Source organism: Diceros bicornis, chromosome 3 (genome assembly GCF_020826845.1).
Source record: "Diceros bicornis minor isolate mBicDic1 chromosome 3, mDicBic1.mat.cur, whole genome shotgun sequence".
Lineage (NCBI taxonomy): Eukaryota > Metazoa > Chordata > Mammalia > Perissodactyla > Rhinocerotidae > Diceros > Diceros bicornis.
In genome coordinates, this window is record NC_080742.1 from 101,871,486 (window position 1) to 101,898,714 (window position 27,229).

Below are 27,229 nucleotides of genomic sequence, written 5' to 3' on the forward strand. Positions count from 1 at the left end.
GGTGTGTAGGCCATGGTAATAAGGTAAAAAGTCACTAAATAGAATGCTTGGATTTTATTTGAATAGGAATGAAGTCTGGAGAAATTCACAAAGTGTTATTAGCTTTAGACAGAGTTTATGATTAACTTTTTCCTATTCATACTTCTGAATATTGTAATAATGGGTCTGTAAGCCCTGTGGACAAGGTAGCTTAAAAATGAGTTTCTTAAAATTATTTTTGAAAGGGTAGCGTTTACTGTGGAATGTGGGAAGTAAGTTGCAAAATCAGTAAAATTTGGGGCTTCACTTCTTGCTAACAGCAGCAGTTCTCACCCCTTACCCTCTGTGACTTACATTCTCCCTTGGGGGCCGATGGAGTGAGTCTCTGCATTGGGATTACATGTGTTGCTTCCTCCACCTCTAGCACTTTCTCTTTTCTAGATCTTCTAACAAGCCTCAGTGACCAGTTTTCCTAAATGTTTCCTTCTTCAGGCCCATTTTCCTGTGCTTAGCATTAGATAAAGGCCAAGTTTATGCCTCCTCTCTTTCCCTGCCCCCATTCGGAGCTTTTCTTAAGCCACCTCAGCCTTGCCTAGCCATTCATTGTTATTTGGGGGTCCTGTGGGTGACACATGCACTTGTCTTTGTGGATGTCCTTTGAGATCACTGCCCTAGTTAACCTTGAGGCACTACATTTCTCAGGTCACCTTTGTTTATAAACTTGAATTGCACCATGAGTCTCACTGTCTGCTTGGTTTCACTGCTTGTTATGTGTTAATTTGTGTTTACTCTTATCATTTTCTTTTATATCACTACTAAAATGTATTGACCCCCTTCTTTGCCTCGCATCTTAAAAATACGCCATACTAATTCTGTAGTTTTTGTGTTGTGGGTTGCTTTTCTCTTTCCTCTGCATGCATTTCTATCTTACCATCTGTCAGGATTCCTTGTTTTTATTTCTCGCAGAATCCCCATTCCCCTGTCCCCCTCAAATATAGCATTGATTAATTTCATAGAACCTCAGTAAAATTTTTAAAAAGTTTGTATAATTCATATGTTTTCAGTAAGTGCTTATTAATTGATAATCAAAAAATTCTAAACTGTCAAGGCTAATCTTATTTCCATTTTCAGGAGAACATTTTGGTTATCTCTAGTAGCAAGATGATGTCTATTTATGTTAGTAATTTTCTATTAAAATTATATTTTACAATTAATATTCTACCAATTAACGTTTATTCAGATTTGACTTTGACTCATCTTTTCTAAACTTTTTTTGAGACATCAAGCTTAAAGAAAAGTAAAAGAATTCTTAAATCACTTGTGGCCCAGAATCACCAGCTGTTAAATTTTTCCTCACGTGGTATAACATTCTCTCTGTCTATGTGTTACAAATAAATGTTAGAATAATCCATTTTTGTTTTTATTTCTCAATTACATTGGAGAAGGCAACCCGGACTCCATGGAATACAACCACCTAAGTGTGAAACCATCATAACCATTCAGATGGTGGCAGCAGGGAGATTGTCTAACAGAACTTTAAATAAAATGCTCTATTAGAACTGCTCTCTGTCCAAGTTGGAAACGCACATTAACGACCCTGAGTTTTGTATTTGTATGTACAGTGTTTTTTGTCAACAGTCTGGTTATTTATTCCCTAATGTATTCTAGCTTTAGTTGAATTAAACAAGTAAGTAAAACTGCTGCTTAGATGGACTATCCTTTGCTCTGTAGATAAGCTCTGGTATTATAATGTCTTGGTGAGAAGTTGTGTTCCTAATGGAGTAATATGTTATAAGGCGTTAACCCGTTTTGCTTTATTGCAGCTTTCCTGTGAAAAAAATAAACATGAATAAAGATGTTACAAAACGCATTTCTTTGTTTTTAGAAGACCCATTTGAGGACTTTTTTGGTAGTAGAAGGGGCCCCCGAGGAAGCAGGAACCGAGGCACAGGATCATTTTTCTCTGCCTTCAGTGGATTTCCATCTTTTGGAGGAGGATTTTCTTCTTTTGATACAGGTATTAAATGCTTAGATTTAATCTCTGATATCTGAACAGAAATGAGTGCTGATAAACAGAATAGTCTTTCAATTAGAGCAGTTTGGAGTGTGTGTATTCCTTTTGGTAGAGCAGCTGTGTAGGTTTGCCAGTATTTTTTATGTGTGCAAATTTGTGCTTAGTAACCTACATTTTTTTCTGATCTTCCCAGGAATGTTATACTCAAAAATCCCCTTCTCATCTTACTATTAAAGGCCAACGTTTAATGAAATTCCTGATTAAAGGAGTAATGTGTTTTTGGGTAAATAGGAAATAACTCACTTAGACAATCTCACTAAATCGTTTTTTAATCTAAGCTCCTTAGCAGTTAAAAAACACACACAAACAAGTAGTATCCTAGGAGACTTGCAGTTGATGGGATCAGAGGTGGAGCTTTACACGGGCCCATGATCTGTGTGTGGCCATGGCCACAGAGTCCACTAGTGAAGTGTGATGTCTTGTGATTGCACTGCCATACACGGTGTTATGGTCAACTCGTGATGTGCACATGGCAGGATGTAAGTGTGTTTTACCGGGAGAATTAGAATATTATCTTTTCTGTGAAGCTCATCTTATCAGAGAAACTTGTTTTTTCTTATTTTCTCATTTTTACTTTAAAGACTTGGCGGTAAGAATTGCAGTGCTTGTTACTGCACATACAGGCTGCCCTGCTAATACAGCTCAGAGTGTTCTTCCCTTCAAATACTGGGCTAGGAACATCTAGGTCAATCGACTGGTTGGATTCTAATACAAAGGGCAGTTTTAGATGTACTTTTCTCCAGCAAATCCTCTCATTAGATTCTGTGTAATATACTAAAAGTTAGGGGAGAGTAAAAGCAAGCTGGTTAAAAATATCAACAAAACTACTTCATTTAAGAAATGTGTGGCTGACATGTGAGGTAGGTGTGTGGCTCCAGGCTCGCTCTAGACCTATGCTGTCCTGTACGGTAGCCACCAGCTACCTGGAGCTGGTGAGCACTGGAGATGTGGCCAGTCCACATTGAGGTGTGTTCTGAGTGTGACATATACACTGGGTTTCAAAGACTGAATATGAAAGACAATGTAAAATATCTAAAATTTTTTATGTTGCATATTGAAATGATATCTTAGATATTCTGGATTAAATAAAATATGTTAAGATTAATTTTATAAATTTCTTTTTATTTTCTAATGGGGCCATAGAAAATTTAAAATGATATATTTGGCTCACATTCTATTTATTTTGGACCTCGCTGGTTCTAGGCAATATTAGACCCTAGATGATTGAGTCATTTTTAGAGAGTATGGAGTATTTGTTTTTTTTATAATTTTATTTATTTATTTTCCCCCAAAGCCCCAGTAGATAGTTGTATGTCATAGTTGCACATCCTTCTAGTTGCTGTATGTGGGACGTGGCCTCAGCGTGGACGGAGAAGCGGTGCGTCGGTGCACACCCGGGATCCGAACCCGGGATCCGAACCCCGGGCCGCCAGCAGCGGAGTGCGAGCTCTTAACCGCTAAGCCACGGGGCTGGCCCCTGGAGTATTTGTTTTAATGTGAATGTTTTGGAAGTGAGACAAGCGCTTTTAATAACCAGTTCTTAATATCAAAGTGTGACTTGTGGAAATCAGGGTTTTTTAATGTCCGTAGTGTGATTGCCATGTAATTTAGAATGCTGCCTGTACTTTAGAGCAAATTTGTAGTATTCATTCTAAAATTATTTTAGCTTTTTAAAAATTCAGATTTTTATCCCCTGTGGTCACATTGCAAGGAGAAGGTAAGCATTAGTTAGTTGGGTTTGACATTCTGTGGTGGTGCAGTTGCTCTGCAAGATTAAGATGCCTGTTGCCATCCCACTCCATCCGTGACGCATGGTGCCAAGTTGATCACCCATGAATAGGTGAAATGCCAGTGAGGTCCAACAACACGCTCTGTGTGTGTGGGGGGAGGATATGACTTGAACGAGGGCGCTGGTTCTTCCTTCTGTTCCTGGAATACATGTCCACGGGTTCAGAGGAGAGTGTGGCTCTCCCCCTTCCCTGTGGTTCTGTGGTGCTGCTGCGTAGGCATTGCTCTCCAGTGTTTTTGATCCATTTCTGTATGGTCTTTCAGTTACTCATTGGTTACACAGTTATATCAGATGTCTACTACGAAATTTTGAAACTCAGTAATTTTTGCATTAAATGAATACTGGACATATTAGTCTCTAATCTTCTTCCTTTCCTATTTTCCTACAGGATTTACTTCCTTTAGTTCCCTAGGTCATGGGGGCCTCACTTCCTTCTCTTCCACGGCGTTTGGTGGTAGTGGGATGGGCAACTTCAAATCCATATCAACTTCTACTAAAACAGTTAATGGCAGGAAAATCACTACAAAGAGGTACCGTGGTCTTCTATATTTCATATTTTTAATAAGCAGGATAATGTTTCATTGGTGCCACGTTTCCTTTGCACACCCCCAGAGTGTGAAGTACAGGTTGTATGTTACATCTGGCACTATGAGAATTTTTACTTCATCTCCGAATTAGACCATTTCCTTTTAAACTTATGCTTAGTGTTATATGTTAGAAGTAATGTTTATTTAGAGTCATCTTTAATGTGTAATAATATGTAATAAGTTTTGCTAGAATTGTTAGAACGGTGAAATGGAAAATCGTTAACAGTAAAACCTTTCTCATTTTGATTAATAGCATCTGTGCGTGCATTTAGTGTTCAGCTTTATAGTATTGGAGACAAAACTTCCATCTGTTAGAATAAATCTTTTTAAGAAAGATTTATCATCAATAGGTTGGCTTCAGCTGTTTTTCAGCCTCAAAATTAGTGATTTCACATATGGCAGTTATGTCCTTTAAAATATGCATATATGTTCACATACATATTATATGTATAATGGATATGTATTACATATACATCTGTATACATAGGTGAATATGTATATATATATATACATATGTTTACTTTAAATGCTTTTTATTCTCCAGAATTGTCGAGAATGGTCAAGAAAGAGTAGAAGTTGAAGAAGACGGCCAGTTAAAGTCTCTAACGATAAATGGTAAGGAGCAGCTGCTGCGCTTGGATAACAAGTAATTCAACGCACGCATGTAACAAACAGAAATGTTAACATAACAAGCACCATTTGAGGATTAACAGGAACATTTTTTTGAAGATTTCAAACGAACTCGACTTTCACTATAACTGTACCTAATCTAAAGTATTTATACACAGCTCATCGGAGCCCTAATTGTCATAGACTTTTGAGTTTATTGTTGGGACCACATAATAGGACCATTTTTTTTTGTCTTTAAAATTGTTGTAAATCTCTGTATGCACTTTGCTTTTTTATTAAACGTAATCCAAGGTGGCCGTGACTCTTTCGTACACTAACACCAGCACGGACCTGCTTTTCCATTGTGTTTGAAACGTGAGCCAAGTAGTGTCAGCCTGCTGTGAAGTTAACATTACCAGGATGAATCTTCCACAAAAATAATTTCATTTTTTTCAGTATTTAGTAGTGAAAGATATTAATGCATTAATAGTAATACATTTCTGGTTTAATATAAATTGAGGATGTTTTCTAGTTGTGCATGAATGCTGGCAACTTAGTAAGTTTTGACAATTGTTTAAATATGTAATGTTAAGCTTAGGTTTAAAAAAGTAAAGCTGGTAAACTGGGTCTTTGTCATTTGCTTAAAAAAAAAAAAAAGAAAATAAATTCGAATGTGTTTGGTGCATTCTTTCCTGAGTGGGACCTGTAGCCTTCTTGTGTCTGTGTATGATTTTGTGCCTGGGCTTCTAGTGTCACTTCATTACTGTTTCGTTCTCTTTGTTAAGGTGGATGCTGAACTTAAGTTACATGTATTCGTTTTCTTCGCTGTGTTTGGAGAATATGGGAAAATTTTCCTATTCATGTTAAATAATTGTAAGCAATTTATTAAACATTTTAACATGGTAACATTTCTACTGGGAGGGAATGAACAGCTATATGATTTTTCATTCTTTGAAGTATTCTAGTTTTCTAGGTTATGTTTGACGCCAGCTCATTTAAAGACATTATGCATGGTAAAGTCACGGAATGATATAGACTAGGGCCAAAATAAAGGCATTTCTTTTGTTTTTCGATCTGTAAAATCTGTCACGATCACCACTGATAACTAGAATTGCAGCCAGAGGAATATTAAACTAGACTTTCGTTGCATTGAAACTACCCACTTGTTTTTGTTTTGGCAATAAGCAGTGTAAAGATTGCTGGAAGGATGGGCGGGTACTAAGGATTATTTCCTGACAGCGCAGGCTTAGGTGGAAAACGTTGGGAAATTGCTTATGGTGCTATACAGTCTTGAAAGAATCTAATGTATTATTACTGAAAACAAGTAAAAGGTAGTTTTTACAATCTCATAGACGCTATTAAAAAAGCGTTGCAAAATTTAATGTAAGTATTCAAAAATGACAAGTGAATAAGGAAAACAATGAAAGGTACTTTAAATGTGCTCTCTTAGCTCTCAGTGCCTTTGGATGAGGGACATATGTAGGCACGTCACATGTTGGAAAACAGTGCTGTAATTGTAAAATCTAGTTTCACAAACAGAATTTTAGTTCCAGAAAGCCTACTTTTGTTTATGTTATTAGGATAGATGGTTTCTCTGTTTCTAAGTGAGAAACTCAAGTAAATACCTGGGACTTCTTAAGAGTTTTCTGTTTTTCATTAATGAGGGGGATATGAACCATTTGATAAGGCAGGCTTGGTGGTCCCCAGGGATGCCAGGTGGATGAAGAGAAGTCGTGTCTGTCCCATAAGTGTTAGAGGTTCCCAGGAGGCATTCCACCATAACCTTTGTTTTACACTTGTGAACATAACTGGGATGATCAGCTTTAATGCAACTGCAGCTGTAAACAGTTGACTCAGATTCATGTTACAGGTAAAAGATGTTTGACTGCTAAGGAATCTTCTTGGTGAATTTTTTTTGTAGGGAGTATCACAGTCAGTATCACAGTTCATCATTTGTATCTGAGAAAACTACCTTTGTTCTGCACTTCTACTGATAGGCGTGTTAATTTTATTAAGTTATTAATAGGGTTAGAGAAGTTGTCTGTTGCTGTCAGATCTTACCTTGTTCCTTGGGTTTTAAAAGCAATCAAGTTCATTGAGTCTGGAGCAGTGAGTCCGCCGTTCTGTGACAGCAGCTGTGAACAGTTAACGCTGTTTCCAGCATTGGTAGCATCACTCACAGGGCATGACTTGGAAGAATAGCGTTTAGTTTACATTACAGGTTCTGGTCATTTGTTAGTCCCTACAGTTTCTGCGTTTAAATCTTTCTCTGGTCTTGAATGCCTTTGAAAACAGGAAATCCAAATGCTCACCCCAAACTGCTTGTGTCTGGTATGCACAGTCCATGCAAGGACTGCCCCTCCCACCTTGGTCACATGCTCTCTTTTCTGTTTGGTTTGTGTCTGTATCCTAGTTTGGGGGGGATCTTAACAGTCATTAACAATGGGAGTTCTTCTGTTTTAATTCCCCAAAGCAGAGTATTGAGGGACTATCAGTCTGTTCTGTTAGCTCATCTCTGCTCTCTTCCTCTTCCCTGTGGTTTTCCCCTCAGGTGGTTAGACTGAGTTCAGTGATGGATTAGGCCTCATGTTCCTGTCCTTTACAGGTTCCAAAGGTTCCGGGTTTGATTTTGGAAACTTTCTTTGTAATACACACGATATCAGTGGTCACATAAATGGCGATTCATCTCCCTCTTTGAAGTTCTTTAAAGGACAGATTTTAGAAGTTTGTAGGGTTAGTTAACTTTAGAATTTACTGAAGCCACTCTTAAAAACCCGTGTACCTAGTCTGCTGAAGTCATTCCTTATAGAATGAATGGTAAAGCTCGAGGGACACCATTTGTGGGACATCTTTCCAGTCAGTCATTTCTGTTCATTATCTACTAAAGCTTTAAAATTCTGCTCAGTTACCTCACTAGCTGTTAATACTCTCTTTAGGGACTGCTCTTCTTGTTTTTTTTTTTAAGTTGTCATAACATAATTAATTAAAAATATTTTTATTTTCAGTGAGTCCAACAGTAGTTTATAGTTGGTTTTATTAGCTCTGGTATTGCTTCTCAGTGGTGGTGAAAGTTAGTCATCAGCATGTTCAGTAAAAGGATGGAGGTTTTCCAGCACAAAACTGTTTAGTAAATTTGAACACTTGATACTGTGTGATTAAGAGGGAGTTGATCTATGTGACCCAGTGGCATTTTTTTTTTGTTCATATAGGTACAAGATTTTGTTACCCTGTGAGGTATTTTTAAGGTGGTCAGTATACTGCATTGGGTGGTTTAATGATGCAAATTCTCTAAGAAACATTGGATTAAATTATTAAATTCTTACTCCGTCACCATTTCTTGCGTGCTCAAAGTTGAAGCTAATGCTTCCATTTTTGTTTCAGATACTTTTCCAGAGCTGGCCATATGGGTGACTTTGGGATGTATACCTTGGTACTAAGTATGACCAACAGTTGAAATCTGATAGAGCAAAAGCTTTTTTTTTTTTTTCCGGCTAAATTATTTATTGCATCTGCTATTTGAAAAGGTCAAAGAAGGGAAAGTTACAACCACTCTTACTATATCAGAAATCTAGAAATCACTGTGATCACTGATTTCCAGAGACTAGAATTAGCTGGCATTTTTGGAGTCTTGACTCTTAGAAGTGGAATTGGGCATCAAAAGGCGTGTCCTTGCTATTTGCTTGGGTAAATACTTGCTTCTTTGCTTTTGTGCAGCCTGTCAGTTGATCTTACCGCACTACTTATGAAGGAGTTACTGAGTGTCTAATGTGAGTTTTGCACTTTGTACAGAACCCTGCCTAGCCTTTCTCTCCCCTTCCCTCCTCTCCTAGAATTCAGAAAACAGAAGAATGCTATTCTGGAGTCCAATCCCCGTAAGCATACAGGCCCCATGAGGGCAGGAATTTCAATCTAACATTTTCTTGGCTACTCCTTCCTAGCACGTGGCACTTTAAGCATTCTGTAAGTATTTCTTGAGTACATCCAGAATGGTGATTGTGATCCCACACCACTCATTTCTCTGACGCCCCTGGAACACTGACTTGTTAACTTGGAAGCACATTGGCTCCCATTCCTTGTATACCAACTAACGACCAAGTCTGGTTTTGGAGGGATTGGGGGTGCGTCTGGGTTTATGACATAGCTTTGCTCTTTGGACCACTGAATGGTGAATGTTTATGTTAAGTTTCATAATCTAATAAGCACTGTTGTTGATTATATATTGGCACTTTCTATCCCAGTAGGATTGATTTGTCTCTTTAAAAACAGCCCAGCGTCATCATGCCATTCTTCCCACCTCTTCCCTTCTGTTTGGCTGCCGGCTGGTGGCTGTGTTCTGATGCTGAGGGACATTCAAGGAGTCGACAGAAAATGACAACAGTAAGGAAAACAAGGGAGAACAGGCTTTTCTTATTTTTAGCAAGTCTGGAGAGGACTTGTTAAGGATGTTGTAGCTCGAGATACTATTGCGGAAGTGGTATTGGATCCTGTCTGCTGCCACTTTACAAAGATCTCACTTGCTTACTGTGAGATCAGTGTGGTGCTGCAAGCTGTGAAAGAACCTCTTCCCTGCCCTCCCAGAGCGCCTCTCGGTTGGCCCGAAACGCCTGTCCTACAAAGGGTGTAAACGTACTAGTGAATACTGTCGGTGCTGAGTGGAGGGAGAGATAGGCCTATTTAAGATCTTCCTTAAGGAATTGGTCAGATTTCAGTCTTTCCAGGGGCAGTCCGGACACTCTGGGGGAAATAACAGCAAAAGCAAAAGCTTTTGTCTGGTACTCATACTTCTACCCCCAAATGAGCACAGCGTGGACACAGGTGATGTGGATTTTGCAGCTGCCGGAGACTTGTTTCTTAGGCATTTGTCCCAATTCTTTTTCTTTCATAATTGAGATTTTATTGGTTGTTTTGAGGATGAGTACACAGACATTTCAGTTTGTACATAATTCTTAGTGTATATACTGAAAATCTGAAAAAATCATATAATTGTGATTTTCTTTGCTCAACAGTAATTCCAGTGACTTTCCAGCTTAAAATTTGGAATCATTTTTTCCTTAAGAGAATATCAAGTACAGATATCGTCAAATGTTGATAAGCTGTACGTTGTAAATCCCACTAATATGCAATTTAATATCATATACATACACACATAAAGTTACTAGAAAAACTGGGCCACGAAAACCGAAGGTAACTGATGATGTCAGAGTGCAGGCAATTTAAGTGGGAGAACTGAGACCAAGGAGTGTTTTTCCTTTAGGAAACAATTGTAGGAAAAAAACCCTTGAAATAGAAGTAAAAACAATTGTAGCAAAAAAACCACTAAATAGAAGTAACTTAAAATATTCAGGGCTGGCCCGGCGGTGTAGTGGTTGAGAGTTTGCTTGCTCCACTTTGGCTTCGTGGGTTTGGATCCCAGGCGCGGACCTACACCACCCTCCAGCCGTGCTGTGGAGGTGACCCACATACAAAATAGAGGAAGATTGGCACAAATATTAGCTCAGGGCGAGTCTTCCTCAGCTAAAAAAAAAAAAGAAAAATCTTCAAAGACATGTTAAATTCATGGCTGTATTACATTAAATTGCCATTTGGTGTGCTTTGTATTATAGAATATAAAAACTACCCTCGCCCCCATCTGTGGAATGTTAAGCTGATACCCAAGGCATTCAGAGCCCACTCTTTTCTGGTTGTACCAGCAAATGATTTTACCTGTTCAAAAAAGCATTTATGGGGCCGGCCTGGTGGTGCAGTGGTTAAGTGTGTGCGCTCTACTTCAGCAGCCCGGGCTTCGCAGGTTCAGATCACGGGCGCGCACCGATGCACTGCTTGTCAAGCCATGCTGTGGCGGCCTCCTATATAAAGTAGAGAAAGATGCGCACAGATGTTAGCCCAGGGCCAATCTTCCTCACAAAAAACAAAACAAAACAGAAAGCATTTATGCCCCCAAATGGGTTGAGGTGAGATTCCCTCCTTCTAAAAAATGGTTCTGGAGCTCCTGAGAAACTTGCATTTATGAAATAATTGATAAAAATATTCCTCTGGTATGTACAACGGGGCCGGGGACCGCTGGCATGGCAGGGCGGATGATTGGGCTTCGTCCAAGGACGCGCTTCTTGGGCTCTGGCTCCATTCCCTGCGTGGATCTGTGGTTTCATGGTGAGCCGCTTCTGCCCAGCTGACCTTTGCTCCCTTTCCCTTTAGTTTGCAATGTTGTGACTGAAGATTTATCCTTCTCCTGCCCCCATGGCGAGCTGCCCTTCCTCTTGGGCATCGAGGTAGTGGGGAGCATGCACCCTGAGTCTGCACAAACCTAGGCTTTCTGAACACTCCACCCACCCCTCAAATTGGGAACACTGCTGCTAATCACCCCTAAGCCAAGGCAGATAACCTGAGGCTTCCTAGGCTGTTTGATGTGACACCAGGGGTCTGAATGTGGAATCGAGAGCAGGAAGAGAATCAGTGGTGGTCTCCATATGGCAGTTGAGCCACCTCCCTCCCTTGTATGTGGCCCCCTGGACTATTTGGAGGGTCCACGGGCCGTGGACCCTGTGCACAGTTGAGCAGTCATAATGTGTTCAAGGGCATTGGAAAGCCAAGAAGGGCTGTTCAGAAGAGACTGAGGAAAGTCCCCATAGAGGCCAGCGGCTTGGGCAGTCACCTGCCAAGCAGCGACTGGATTTCCAGTTGGTTTTGGAATGGCTGGTGTCCTGAAATTGGTCACCTAGTACGTGGCTGGGGCAGCTGTCCCCACCCAGTTTGTGCTCCCCGGTCTTTGCACCTGTTTTGGCCTCGGTGTGACACTCTTGTGCAACCTGACAAAATGTTGGTATACGTTTCTTCCTCTGATTTTTGAGGTATTTGCATAGAGTCTGTGTTCTTATAGGAGCAATTTCATTAAATTAGGTACCTGGGAGTTGAATAATTGGGTTGAGACGTGTGCATTTAAAACTGATAGTCATAAATTACTTTCCACAAAGTAAGTGCCCATCAACAATGGATTCCTCACATACTTGCTAACACTGTCTGTTAAGAGTTTGCAATTTACATTTCTTGGGTTTCTTAATTAGGTAGAGCATCTTGTTTGTATGTGAGCTGGTATGTGCCTGTCTTTCTGAGTTGTTTTCTGATTTCGTAGGGGCCCGTTACATGAAGTTTATTTGTCCTTTGCCTGTGCTTTTGAGGTGATTTTCCTGTTCAGTTGTCCTTTGTTCATTTGAATTACTGTATGGTAGTCTTTTAAAAGTTCTTTTTTTTTTTTTTTTTAATTTTTATTTTATTTTATTTATTTTTTCCCCAAAGCCCCAGTAGATAGTTGTATGTCATAGTTGCACATCCTTCTAGTTGCTGTATGTGGGACGCGGCCTCAGCATGGCCGGAGAAGTGGTGCGTCGGTGCGTGCCTGGGATCCGAACCCGGGCCGCCAGCAGCAGAGCCCGCGCACATAACCGCTAAGCCACCAGGCCGGCCCATACTGTATGGTAGTCTTAATTTCTTGTATAGAAATGTGTCTCTGTTTTTGGTCTTTGGCTTAATATCATACATCTTCTACAGTTGAAGATCTGTTTTTCTCATGGTCTTTCGTGTATTTGTTTGCTTCTTTAATTTACTTGGAATCTTTCTGTATGTTGAAAACATCTGGCTTTCTCCCAATTTTCTTGCCACTGTTAATATCTGCTAAATTTCTGTTAGTACAGCTATCTTGGGACTCTTGTTTTCTGTTGGTCGTATTCTGTGCCAGGATCACACCGTATCAACTGTGGTGGTTACTTGAAAGGGCAGCTCGTTTTCAAACACATGTTGGGTGTTCTTATACTTTCAATGAAAAGCCAAATCAACTCCAGTTCTCCCCAGTTGATTTGAATTGATAGATTAATTTAGGGAAACCTCGACATCCAGGAACAATATGGCAGAGTTGCCTTTTTAAAAAAATTTGTTTTACATACAGCTGTGAAATGAATGGTGTTTTCATGTAGACATGCACATTTCTTAAAAGTCTTGCTAGATGAGGCTGGGAACTTTGTGTGTGGGCGTGTATTTCCTTTTCTAACTGGCTATTATGTATAACCCGTAGGAAAATGAGGTTTCCTGTAGCCTTTTGTCCAGTCATTTGACTGTGCTCTTGGCTCACTGTGATCTTTTTTACAAGATATATTGTATATAGCTGGAAAACCCTACAGATTTTCTCATACTTTACCCCTATTTTTCTTTCTCTAATCGTTAATCCCAGGCACTTTTTCTCTTGTTCCCAGTAGGCTGATGTTAGTACTATTTTTCTTTGTGGGATTGTGCTTGTGGCCTCTTCCTGTTTGAGAAAGAAACCGACATGGCAGTGCTGGGTTCTCTGACTTGAGCTTCACCTCGGACTTCCGACCGTCAGGAGGGTCATGCCCAGATCATGGTTTGGTGGTCAGACTGCTCTTGTTTCATTGGGAAGCTTCCATGCCTGTCTGTCCCCAAGATTCAGTTCATTGTGCCTGTGAAGTCATCTGGTCTCAGCGCGTTTTCTAGTTACTGATACCTTTAAAATTTTCTATTATTACTGATTTGTTTAGGTTTTCTCTTTGTCATCAGTTTACTAAGTTCTCTCTTTTTCTTTTGATGAGGAAGATTGTCCCTCAGCTACCGTCTTTGCCCATCTTCCTCTATATTGTATATGGGACGCTGCCACAGCATGACTTGATGAGCAGTGTGTAGGTCTTTGCTCAGGGTCCAAACCCACGAACCCTGGGCCGCCAAAGCAGAGCATGCGAACTTAACCACTATGCCACTGGGCTGGCCCCTGCTAAATTCTCTTTTGACTGAACATGTCAATCCTCTTGAGACCTGTGAGGTTTCGGCCAGTCTGTGCTTAGATTTCTTTCTCATTGTTTACATTTGTTTTTTTATATCTGAGGCTTTTTAAGCGCCTAACCTGTTTTATTAGTCCCTCTTAAAACAATAGCTTTTGATATTTTCCAAGTCTCTTTTTTAAAGAATATCTAATTTTAATCTTTTTCTTCCTATTCTCTTTGTTAATTGTGCTTCTGCAGTATATTTATTTGCAGCCTTTTCACTCACAAATGAGAGTTTTTAAAATTACTTTTGAGTTTGACTTAGAAATCAACAAAAATAAAGACTGTTTTATAAGTTGCTTATATTTTTTATTTCCATTTTCATTCAAAACATGGCCTGTAACACATCTGTTGTTAGGAATGAAAGGTTCAGAAACAGGAAGTTTTTACGTAGTTAATTCTGTGAATGTTTATTTTGTTTTTTTTTTTTCTATCTTGGGTAAGAATTTCTGCCTCTGTATGTTTACCGTCTAAAAAACGTTTAAAATATTAATCCGTCTAGAATTTTTGAGTGAGATACGGAGTCTTAATTTTTAGTCTCCCATATGATAGCTGTTTTGTCCTTTTGCCACTGTGACGTGATTTAATTCTTAGTAATTTGCCTGTGTTTGGATTTTTTTTGAGGCAGCTTATCAGGGTTCTCATATAGTGAATAAATTTGTGAAAGACTGATTTTTAAAGAGAGGGGAAGGGCCGGCCCCGTGGCTTAGTGGTTAAGTGCGCGCGCTCCACTGCTGGCGGCCCGGGTTCAGATCCCGGGTGCGCACTGACGCACCGCTTCTCCGGCCATGGTGGGGCCGCGTCCCACATACAGCAACTAGAAGGATGTGCAACTATGACATACAACTATCTACTGGGGCTTTGGGGGAAAAAAAATAAATTAAAAAAAAAAGGGGGGAAGAATACCTTAGCCCTTAACAGAAAAAGATCTATTTCGTCTTCACCTCTCAAGTTTGAAGTTGTAAACACAAAGGTGCAGTTTAGCTGTGTGTCTTCCCACTTGTTATACTAGGGCTGGAAATGTAGTTTAAAGTCCTAAACTTTATGAGCAGCATTTTTTGTTTTTTGTCATCTTTGTACTTGAAAGAAGCCACTTGAGTGTAGTGTGCAGTATGTAGCGGTATCAAGTGCAGAAGCTTTAATGTACACTCAACATTTTTGTTATTTGACCTTTAAAACAAACGTCTCATCTAGTTTTGCTTTAAAATTTTTATTAAAGAGAATTTCATAGGACTCTTACTAGGTGAATGGTCTTCACTGCTGCTGCTGTTACGGACACAGGAACCAGCTTTGGGCTCCAGGCGTCTAGCGCTGATGTGTTGAAGGAGAGGGCTGATTGCGTGACTGACGCCTGGGGTGGTTTTGCCTTTTTCTTAGGGGAGGCCCTGACAAAATGGTGTCTATTCGTGGTGTATTATTTTGATTAAAACAACTACAAGAATTCCTTGGCTCACATCTTGCTTAGTCTAAATGGTTTTTTAGAAAATCTATTTGTTTAACAGATGTCAGTATTTCAAAAAAGACTGAAGAGCTTTGAGAAGAAACTGGAATCACTTATTATGAAATTTTTTTGTGTATTGAACTGTATGTCTTCAGAAAAATCAGATTTTGTTAATATGTAGCCCTACAAAAGCTAGAACGTTCATTCTGTTTTTATGACATGCCTTTTCAAGATTTACGTCAATTATTGTTTATTGTGGCAATCTTGGTCCATCTTGATGATAAAATCTGTGCTTCAGACACACGGTTACATTTCTGCAGCACTGAAGACAGAGTAAGAAAGCAGGGCTCCGCACCGACTCGGGGCCAGCAGGTGTCTATGGACGTTTGGGGCACACAGGGTTCCTTTTATAGTGTTATTTTGACGTGAATCGTACTTCTAGTTTGTGTAGTAAGTGGCTAGAAATGAGGGAACTGAGATTTTTCCTCTCTGCCTCCAACAAAACGCAGTCCTAATCTTTCCCACCCCTTTCTCTAAACTGATCCTGATCCTGTTCTTCTCAGGCCCCATTTCAGCCCAAGTAGGGACATGTGGCCTGAGGCGTCAGGCACAGGTTGCTGTAGGAAGAAGAGAGCAGTGTGAACTGCTGGGGCTCTCACTTCTCGGTTTACTGAGCGTGTTCCCACAGCGCATGATCCGGAGTATTCTTTATGGTGCATTGTTCTATACCGTCTGCTGCCGTCCAGGTGGAGTGCAGGGTGTCAGCAGCTCTACTTAGGGCAGCCTACTACAGCAGGGCATTAGAACAGAACATGACCCAAAGCCTAGTACATGAGAGCAAAGTAACGGACCAGCTCAGGGAAGGGAGAGTGCCATCCCCCGAGCTGAGGGACCTCAGAAGAATTCGGGGGCTTTTCAGACAAACGATCCACAGATGAGAAAATGGAGGCCTTGTGTGCCTCTGCGTTCCTTAGTTTCCATCTTATAATTGTCCTCAAACCCTACCAAACACCCCAGGAGATGGTGATGGTGTGATAATACAGCTGATAGACCTGATCCGGCACTGTTCACTTGAGCACCACAACAACTCTGTTGGGTAGATCTGTAACATGCCCACTTTTCAGACGAGGCTGTGGGCACAGACTGGGTGGGTGGCATCCAGCACGATCCTCCAGAGCCCGTCCATGCTCTTCATCCCAGGATGCTGTGCTGCATATATTTTCCCCATGAAGCCTGTGCCTAAAACAAGCCCTTTGCTTCATGGAATAGTCTCTAAGGAGTAACTGTAGCTGTGTGTTTATAAGGAAGTTGCTTAGCTGCGCTGTCTCGTAACTAACAACATTGGGCCTACGCCACAGATGAACATTTGATGTCTTAATGAATCCCATTAAGTACTGGCCCCTGCCTGCAAGCTTTTGGAAAGACAGATGCAGTCCAACAGTCCCTGGCTAAGGGAGATGTGGACGCGTGTGGTGGTTACACCGTGCAAATTCCTCGGGACAGGGTTAAGGAGCTCTGTTCTTTGTCTTTAACAAGATGGTACTTTTAATATTTGTAAGCTGCAGTGCTGGTGGGGAAGCCAACCCCACTGGGGCGTCATGGCGTTTGTTGGCCCTTTGTGGACTGTGCTCTGTCCTGGCCCTGAGCGTGCACCTTATGCCCACTTCATTTTAAGGGCAGAGGGGCTCGGGCAGGAGAGCTGCTTCCGTTCTCCTTGACCTTCGCCCTTACTCCATGTTCCTCCTTTGTTCCACCTTATCTGCTCCCAGCAGCACCATCCATCTCCCTGCGGGAGCCTGGACACCATCTTGACTTGGTCTCCCCTTCACGTAGTCCGCCGTTAATGCTTTCCCTTTCACCAGTTATTGGAGAACCAGTCCTCATGTCCCTTAGTGAGTAGTCATTAAAGATTTGTTGTGGCACGTGTCGTCCTCGCTCCTGACCTTTCTGCCCTCTCTGCCCGTCTTCCACGTCATCACTGTGTTGTGTCCGTGGTTGGGTGGCTAGAATTCAGTCGCTCTCCTGTCCAACGCCTCTGAGATGCGCCTGGCATATGAGACACTTGAGAGCTTGTCTTGTTCCTGCATGTCCTATTTCCTGTCCCCTCCTGCACACCCCTCTGTACTGTACCCAGATCTCTTTCTGGTCTGGGCCGTTCCCTTTGTTTCCCACATCCCATCCTGGGAACTGCACACTGGCTTTTCCATACCTCTGCTGGTACTTATGGTCCCTCCGTCTTCTGGCTGCTGTTCCTCCATTCTGCGTACTTGAACAGCCTGAAAGCAGTGGCACTGGCCTCATCGATTCCCCGTTTTCTGTTTGTGAGTGTGCACCACCAGCTCTGTGAGAACAAGAGCAGTCCCACACGTTGGTGTCCCAGTGTCGGGCACGTACCAGGCCCTGAATATTTGAATGAGTCTTCTAATGGGCCAGTGAGGCATTTTTGGATGTTTGAGTAATCTCAAATTGTGTTAGTGGTATTTTGAGTAAGTATGGGATTAGCCCCCCTCCCCCACAAAAAGAAAAAAAAGCAGCCACACCACAGCCTCTTGGATTGTACATATTTGGGAAAAGTGATTCTGTTTTTATCTATGAAAGTTTGTTTTCATTTGCATATTATCAGCCAGACTCCTACACCGTGCTGGGACTCCATTTGGGGAAGAACTGAAGCATTTGATGTGACGGTTGTGCATATGTAACAGCTGCTGGAACATTCCTTTCATAGCTTCTCGATGATTTCAGTGTGCTTTGGCTCAGGGGACTGGCAGATCTTTTTTGTTTTTAAATTTTATTTAACTTGGTGCTATAGGGCAGGATGTTTTCTGGTATATTTACTTTTCCAAATGAAAAGGATACTTGAACAGTTGTATCCAATGTGAATTTTAGTTAATTTTTGTGTTTTAATAGCTAATTCATGCACAGGAAAGTGCTAGCAGAAATTATACCCAAAACAGTAAATTCTGTATGGGTTGTAGAATTAGACATGACTTATTTTTCTTCAACTAATATGTATTGCTTTTATATAGTACAAATTGCTAAACTCAAGTTGTTTAAACAATTAGTGGTAAATTTCCATAAAAGATGAATGGTTTAGTAATTAACGGAATAGTTTGCTGGTGGTCTAGTGGTTAAGATCTGGCACTCTCACTCCTGTGGCCCGCATTCATGTCCTGGTCGGGGAACCATACCACCCGTCTCTTGGTTGTCATGCTGCATGTTGCTGTAATGCTGAAAACTATGCCATCAGTATTTCAAATACCAGCAGGCTCACCCATGGTGGACAGGTTCCAGCGGGGCTTCCAGACTAAGACAGACGAGGAAGAAGGACCTGGCCACCCAGTTCTGAAAAAATTGGCCATGAAAACCTTGTGACTGGCAGCAGAGCGTTGTCTGATGTAGCGCTGGAAGGGGAGAGGATGCGCAGAGAGACCAGGCAGGATTCCACTCTGCTGTACGCAGGGACGCTAGGAGGAAGAATGGACTCAACCGCACTAACAACAAAATGGAAAGTTTGAAAAATGCTGTGGAAAGAAGCCAAAAATGTGGTTGGCTTTCAGAAATTGTGATGTTAGGTGTTGGGGGAGGAGACAAGGAGTGGCAGTGATCACTTTTTGGTTTTAATTTGTGGAATTTTAGGTTACACCAAGAGGTGCTGTGTGCATTTGTAAGCTGCTATCTTGATTTCTTCGTAAGGACGTTTGTCAGCATTGCATTGCCGAATTAGGAGTGAGTTGGTGGGATTCTCCCAGAGTGGTCTTGCGAAGACAGTGAACTGTGACTGGAACATTCCTTGAGTTGGCAGCATGGAATGCAGAGCGGTGTATACTGCCTGAAGAGCTTGTTTTGGAAAGGCCTGGCTCAGCTTCTCACCGCCAAGAGTGTGGGTGCCCGCAGTGGGGCATTTCTTCTCTAAATGGTGGGGTTGCGAGGGGAGGGGTTTCCTCCTGTCCTTAGTAGGGAGTGAACAAGCTCTCACCTCCTTTGACTCTCAGATGCTTCAGAGTGTTTTTGCCAGAATGTTAGAATATGTTAGATTTATAACATGGGTTTTCACAGTTCTTGTTCAGTTATGGAAAATGTGCAGTATTTTTGTTCTTCCCAGAAAAGCCTTTCTAAAGGTACAACACCAAGTGTACTTGATTATTAATGAGGTTTTAATATGATTGATTTTTCTTTGTGAGGTGAATTTAAAGGGAAAGAAATGCTGGGAGAGGCCTGAATGTCCCTGTGAGATGAGCCTTCCCAGGGGTGTACTAGGCATGTCTGTTGTTTATAGCCCAGTGCGGTGCGCCCCAAAGTGGACCTGCTCAGAGTAGACATTCAGCTGCGAGGGACACGCAGAGAGCTCTGGCTGTTTCCTTGGTCTGACAGTTGACTGGATTCGCATCTTCCTCCCTGTGCCCTCCTGGCAGCCGGGGTGGGTGTGACTTCGTGGGCATTCTGAGCCCCTGGCACTCAGGGCCCACCAGATGACTGTCACCACTGTCTACCGGGAGGTTAGGTTTAATTTGAAAGACGGATCCCAAAGTGGATAGTAAGGGGCTTCTAATGCAAAAATACAGTCTGATACTCTGGGTCAGCTTGTCAATTTTTCAGTTTCTTCTGGAGCTGTTGAGAAGTTTTCTCTTCGCACTCTTTACCACCTTTCCCTCAACGGCCTGCGATAATTGGAGCTGCTGTGGCTGTGTGTCTCATCGCAGGGTGTCTGCCCCAGGGGTGTTGAATTTACCTGGTACATTAGCTGTGATGAAGCTTGGAGATAAAATTGTGGGTGTCAAAACCATCAGTTGGAGGTCCCCAGACCCAACACTTCATATATCCTTGAGCTTTGGTTAGATGAGATTCCAGTCGGGGCATAAAAGAATCTTTCTGGAGATGGAGCAGGTGCTGGCTTCCGTGCGTGTGCCGCATTCAGTTTGTAGGCAGTCCAGCAAGGTGGATGACCTCGTCCTTGTTTTGAAATTGAGGTAACACTGGTTCTGATCGTGTGGGACTCATTCCTCTTTCAGAAGCTCCCTGTTTCGTCATCATGAGGTGGGAGCAGTTGGGGTTCCGAAGAGATAGTTGAAGTTCCTTCGCACAGCATGTTAAATGTACGGTAGGAATCGGCCCCCTTGGTAACACGGTTTATTCTAACACGTGCCTAATTCTTTCCCTCACAGTGTCGATTGTACTTACTGGTTACTCAGGTTACTTCTTACTGGACAAGGGGTTGATTCTTTTGTTACAGTGCTGATCACTCTTAAATTGTGTAAATTGTATTTTTATGTAATTTATATTCTTTTTGTGTGTGTGTGTGAGGAAGATCAGCCCTGAGCTAACATCCGTGCTAATCCTCCTGTTTTTGCCCAGGAAGACAGCTCTGAGCTAACGTCTATTGCCAGTCCTCCTCCTTTTTCTCCCCAAAACCCCAGTAGATAGTTGTATGTCATAGTTGCACATCTTTCTAGTTGCCGTATGTGGGACGCAGCCTCAGCATGGCTGGAGAAGCAGTGCGTCGGTGCACGCCCGGGATCCGAACCCTGGCCGCCAGCAGCGGAGCGCGCGCACTTAACCGCTACGCCACGGGGCCGGCCCCTATGTAATTTATATTCTTTAAGGAACCAAAACTGAGCAAAATTGATCCGTTATATAGCAGTTTTAAAAGTGAATGTATTGTCCATGTTCTGAGATACTACTCTCCTTCCATTGGCTTTCATAGGCATTTTTCTGGTACTTTTTCACACGGTTTATGCAAAGTTGAGCTGGGAATATCTTTCTGAGGAAGTAGCCCGGCCACCCCTGGGGGTGGCCCTTTCTTAGATTGATGCCCAGGATCCCAGCCTGTCTTCACAGGAAACAAGCCAGCACGCTCACTCCCCCATGAAGCTCAGGGAGTGGGCAGAGGCAGCGGGGCAGAGGCAGAGTCTCTGACACTGAGACACACAGACACGCCTCCAGCCTGCGACCTCTGCCGTTGACCTCCTCTTGGCACTGTGATGGAGGGCTGTGTAGTCACAGGGTCCTTACTCTTTAAAGAATAACGTCTCGACGTTAGTGTTTTTTCTGGTAATGGGACTTTTATTCTTTTAAGTGCTTTTGTATACATTGTCCACACTCAAACCTGGTGGTTGGATTTTATTCTCCTTGTAAAGGTGAGGAAAGCGAAAGCTCGAGGAAGTGGGAGACTGCCTCCTGTGCACAAGTGGACCCTGTTGTGTGTAGCGTTGGGCATAGCGCGCACAGTGCAAGCCCTGCTGTGTGTGCGGCTTGTACAGAGCGTGGCGTGGTGTGGCCTGGGTCAGTGTGAGCCTTGCAGTGGTGGAGCGCCACGTGGACTGGCAGTTCCAGAGGAAGACAAAGCTGTTGCCCCTGGCGCTTGTGCTCTCTGCTGTTGCTTTTTTTTTTGAGAATGTTTTTGTTCGGAGAACAGCCAACTCTGTAGACATCCACCTCTGTCATCGTTGAGCTGTTCACACTGCACCCGTGCACTGTCACAGGGGATGGAGGTATGGAGGTACACATGGGGTTCTGCGAGTGCTGAGTGTGGCAGGTGAGTGCCAGTGGTTAGTGGTGGCCCCACTTGGGGACCGCTGAAGAAAAGCAGATTTGCCCACCGTTTCTTCAGTCCCAGGTGCCTAAAAGTGGTGTTGGCTGATCCTGATTTTTAAAATAAGTATTGCGGAGCCAATGGCTTATTGAGAGTAAGGTACTTTCTGGCCGAATGCGTTTTTCTAGGGCAGGGCAGGCAGGCAGGCTGTTGTCTGGATCCAGAGCAGTCATTATCTTGAGGGCAAGGAGAACCTTCAGTGTTTACTCCCCATGCAGTGGTCATCTGCTGGCTGCCAGCGTGGAGAAACTTGCCGTCCAAATCAGGAACTAAAGAGTCAGACGTTTATTTTTGTTTAGGGGGCAACAGTATCTTCTTACACCATCGGAACTCGCACAACTCGCTGTCTGAAACTCTGGAGTTAAACTGGGTCAGATGTCGTGGAGTTCCTCGCTGTTGTGGTCTGAATTCAGGACCTGAAGTACTTAGTGAGGGACGCTTAGCCTCCAAAGAGGAGTGTTGCCTCTTCCCTCCCTGCGTGCATGCGCCCCACTGTGCACTCACCACGCTGTCCTGCTCCTGGGGCCCTGCAGGTGGGTGTTGCTCTGTGGGGACCTGTGGCTGAGCTCAGAGTTGGGCCCGATGGCGGCAGTGGATTGAGCCTGTGCTTCAGGGTTTGCAGTTGAAGAGTAGGTTCTGTTCTAAAGTTGAGGGTATTTTGCTGGATTCCAGGGTAGGAAGGGGGTAGAAAAGCAGAAGAACATCACAAGGGAAGGTTCCAGCTGAGTGGCTCAGTATCCCAGCTTAGATCACACCACCTGCACTTACAGGGCGGGGAGTGGTGATTCTTAGCCTGCTCTGCGGTCAGAGTGACCTGATGGTTACTTGTTAAATATCAAATGGTCCAGGCCCTGGGCCTTCATGTGGATTTGCGTCCTTCCCCAACATGAGAGGACAGACTCAGTCCTCGGAACTGAAGCAGAAACCTGTTGACCTTGTGAAGCAGATTCCTTTGGCCTTGGGAATCCTGCAGGACTTGGGGACACGTGGGAGGCTGTGCAGATAAGGATGAAATTTGAAAGTACTTGTCAGGGCAGGCAGTCCTTGTTCCCGAAGTTGGGGACCTTCCGTCTCTCCTCTCTGTCTCTGGCTGCAATGACTCCCTGCCCACTTGCCCTTTTTCTTCTCGTCTCTTGTTCAAAAACTCTGGGCGGCAGTGGGCAGCACAAGTCCGGTTCATTCACTCTCAGTCGGTGGTGCGGGTCACAGCCTGGGAGGCATGGGCTTCACCAGCCTGGTGGTGAGAACCGGAGCCCCTGCCAGTGCCCCTGGGCTGCTGCTGCTGGAGGATGGCCCGTGCCCTTGGTCCTGAGCAGCGGTTACAGTGCTCGAAGTTGATCGTAATGGTTATCCTCCTTACAACCAGCATTGTACCTGACAAACCCACAGGGTGTGTATGTCACCAACAGCTAAGTGTCGCTTTTGAGGATGGTGGCCCCTTTTTTTACAAATCTGTCAGTGCCTGGTAGTACACCGTGCATGTGGTGGGTTCAAAACGAGTGCTTGAATGTGGAGTGATTCCTTCTGGAAAATATCTGCCGAAAATTTTTGGATAGAGAGAGAAGTGATTTCATCCTTTGGTTCTCAATTTCACCTCTTTTTCGTTTCCCCCGATCATTTTTCCTGGTACTTGTGACACTGCCAAGTTTTATGGGGAAGCTTGTGGGGTCAGTGACCTTTGGAGCTCATAATATGGCGTGGTGGGGCCTGGGGGAGCATAGAGGTCATGGTGTCCTCCTCATGGGTTGACCACGTGGGTAAGTAAGACAGTGCCACCCAGGACAGTTAGGTCCTGAGCTCTGTGTCCTACCACTGTTTCCGAAAGTGCTCACCATGGAGACCTAACCCCGGAGCCGAGCTCTCAACCCTGGCCACACACTTGGATCCCTCGACAACTCCGGATGCAGAGAATGTGCAATAGGCCTGAGGGAAGGAAGTGTCACAGAGGGAGGCCTGGAGCTGAGATGGTGCTAGGATTTGCACGGGAGGAGAGACAGGGAAGGCTGTATTTCCTGGGAAGAGAGAAGCCCAGGTCAGCATGGGAGGGGTTCCGAGATGCTCGCTAGAACTCTGTCTCCACTGAGCAGATGGGGTAGGCCGGTAAGAACTGCAGGGCTGCTCGAGGGAGCTGGGTCCTGCCGTGTCCATCTTGATGGGCTCCTGGCTGGGAGACCTGGGCTTTCTCCCCTAGAATGCAGAGAGCGCATGTCACTCCTGGGTTACCATCAGTTCTAAAATTAAGTGTTCTCTCTGGTCAGTGATTTGATCACTTTCTGAATGCTGAGTGCGTGATGGGATCCAAGAGGAAGGAGACACAGTGCCTTCGCCCAGAGTCTTTGGGGGACGACAGAATACCTTACACATGGAGTGTGTCTATTTCCTGTATTTGTATATTTGGGGTATTTGTTCTCAGAGTATCAAGTTTAACATCTTAGTGACTTTTATTTTCTAAATAGACAGCAAACACAAAACGTACAAAGTGGCTCTGAGTGAAAGCCAGTGTGTGTCTGCTCATCATAGTCCTGGGAAAAGTACGTGGCTTAGTAGAGAGAAAACGGATGATGGCAGCCATATCCCAAGCCTGACAGTATATCCCAAGCCTGTTTCTTATCCAGACAGTGGCTTGCGTAGCCCTAGACTGATAGCAAAGCTCTGAAATAGAACTTTGAAGACTTCAGTCCCACGGTGGCCTTCTCACTTGTAAGCTGGCTCCGCTGAAGACCAGTCATGGAGAACAGACGACCACTTCCTCTGCACAGTACATGACGGAAACAAACCCAGCCATTCTCCACTCAGATAGGTTTTACTGCTCTTGATGTGGGAGGTAAGTCTCATTTGTAGCTGCGGCTGCATATGCAGAACTGTGGACGACAGACAGTTGTGAGGTTGGGTTTTCCATAAGCGGGATGTGTGAGAAAGGACCACCTCTTTTATCTGGCATGTGACTGAATGGCTGACGGGAAAGACTGGGTTCTGAGTTGACCTGGGGCGCGGAACCCCTGCTCTGGTGAGGTAAGTGACAGCTGAAGACCACCAGCTCCCAGAACACCTGCCGCGATGTCATGCTCCTCCACCTCTGCCAAGCCCAGCACTGTCACCGTCATAGAGCCAAACTCAGATTTCATGATACTCACGTTCAGTATTCAGTGCAGTGCATCACATCCCTGAAACGTTACAATTGTTTTCTCAAATGTTCCACTTTGGTCGGCAAGGTGTACTATTTAAAAATCATGTCAAAATTATTAGGTGTGATTCTGCCTAGAGGCAGGGCATGGAGGACCAGAACCAATGAGTGTCAACACTCTTGCCTCATTTACATGAGATCCGAGGTCATCTTCCTTCCAAGGTGGAGACAAGCTGAACGTGTACCAGGGGTGGTGTTTAGTGCTGAGAGTTTCTCTTGGAGTTTGCCCACCGTAGGGTACCACAGTGACAGGTTCCTGAGCACACAACGTGGCTACGGGTGCCCTCCCCCAGCTCTCCCACCACTTCAAACAGATTTTGAAGCGAAGTGAGGTTTTTTCCCCCCAGCCTCGTGGGACCCGTTTCCTTGAGAGAGCTCCATGTATTTGGGAATCATGCCTCTGTTTTATTTGCTGAAGAGATTGATGCTGGGTCTTAGCCTTCCAGATCCATGGAGAGGTGGACCTGCCTCCCAAGTGCTCTCCCAGCCTGGGCTCTGCTCCTGAACCTCCCACTGACTGTGCTTTCCTCCTGCAGGGAAGGATGTTCGGGGAATGCTCTGTGTTTGCAAAGCATGCACACACTTGGTGCCTGTTGTTGTTTCCCTTCACTCAGCAGTCACAGAGCGTTAGAGACGGAAGGGTCTTGGATGCCACCAGGCCCCCTTGTTCATCTGACGGGCGAGCCCACGGGTCCTTCCCTGAGTGAAGTGCTTGCCTGAGACCAGAACCACCGCCAGGTCCAGGGCTTCAGTTTCCTCTCAGCTCAGCAGTTAGATCTGGTTCTGAGAAACCTGCAGCAGGTGTGGTCCTCGGAGGGGTATTAGCGATGGGGTCGTGTCGTGAACGTCCCATGTGGTGACGGCTACCAAGGCCTTGTGCTCGGGACTACCAGGCGTTCCCTCCCAGCTTCAAGATCTGCCTGCACCGCTGGAAGTATTTCATTGTTGCTTGGTTCAGCAGGTCCAGAAATAACACGTGTTTCTTTTTTGTTCAAAGGATGGGGTATGTGATTGGTGCACTAGATGAGAACTGGGGGCCAGCGCTTATCCGAGTCTTGCTGCTGTGCTGGGGCATCTGAGTTCCAGAAGACAGTTGAGCACGTTTGTTGAGCGCCTGCTGTGCCCAGTGCTGTAGGGGTTCAAAAGTTTTATAAGGCTTAGCCTCTTCTCTGAGAAACTTGAGACTTAATTTGGAAAACCTCTAATATGCAAGCCCCAGGACATAGGCTACCTGAAGTCCTAGTGTTTCTCAAGAATGACTGTCTATGCTTGGGGTGGGTGGGTGAGAGTCTCTTAAAGCACCCTTGCTAGACCAGCACGCTCATGGTCTCCAGCAGCCAGCGCTCCTGAGGAACCCGAGAGCAAGGCTTCATGCGAGGGTTTGGGGGCCGTCCTTGCAGCTCCAAAGTTGTATTGATGGAAATGCAGATTAATGCTCCAGATTTGTTTAAGCTAGGCTCCTGAGGAAAGGTGCCATGCATCTCTCTTCCCAGCATGGTGACTGGCTCTCAGGTGCTAATAAATGGTATACAAACAATTATAATTGTGAAAACTTCTAAATTACAGTGTTCTTAACATGTTTCATTTCAGGAGTATCTCAATGAGCGCATGTTCCTTCAAGGTTGGGAGGAAGTAGGAATGGAAGGAGAGCCAATATCTGGGGTAAAACTTTGTGCTGTGCTTGAGGGAGAGTGCGCGTGGGCACCCTGCCTCAGCTTACATTTGGAAGGAGACCCTTTCAGTCCACTTGCTTGGGGCTCAGAATTTTAAGCACTGGATGTAATGGTGTTTGATGACTGTTTATCTTCCATTGGCAAGGAAGGCTGCCACTTTCGGTTTCACTGTTCCCATCAGATGGATAGTTATATACTTTTGTCGTTGGACTTTGAACATACATACCCGTAACGTGACTGGTAATCACAAACTCTTCCAAGGATGGAATTTACAATCATTCAGTGAATATTATCATTTGTTTTCTTATTTTATTCCCAGTGTCCACCTAATGTGAAAGACTTCTTTCTGTTTTTTAAGAGCTCAATACAAACGCAACTGTGAGAGCAATGAGGAGTGTTCCATCTTCGATGTGTGTCTGATTGACAGGTGACCAGTGCACATGGGTCTCGGCTCGTAGCTGCACGCTCTTGCCCGAGCG

The 27,229-nt window shown here is 43.8% G+C and overlaps 1 protein-coding gene across 3 annotated transcripts in view; it reads left to right on the forward strand.

The window, feature by feature from the left end:
• DNAJB6 (DnaJ heat shock protein family (Hsp40) member B6) overlaps positions 1-27,229 on the forward strand; it is a 78,907-nt gene that overhangs the window by 42,365 nt on the left and 9,313 nt on the right. For all 3 annotated transcript variants that reach the window (XM_058534177.1, XM_058534188.1, XM_058534197.1), the window contains 3 exons: positions 1,865-1,996; positions 4,231-4,372; positions 4,974-5,044. In XM_058534177.1, the coding sequence (XP_058390160.1) occupies positions 1,865-1,996; positions 4,231-4,372; positions 4,974-5,044 (345 nt within the window). The remainder of the gene's footprint in view (positions 1-1,864; positions 1,997-4,230; positions 4,373-4,973; positions 5,045-27,229) is intronic.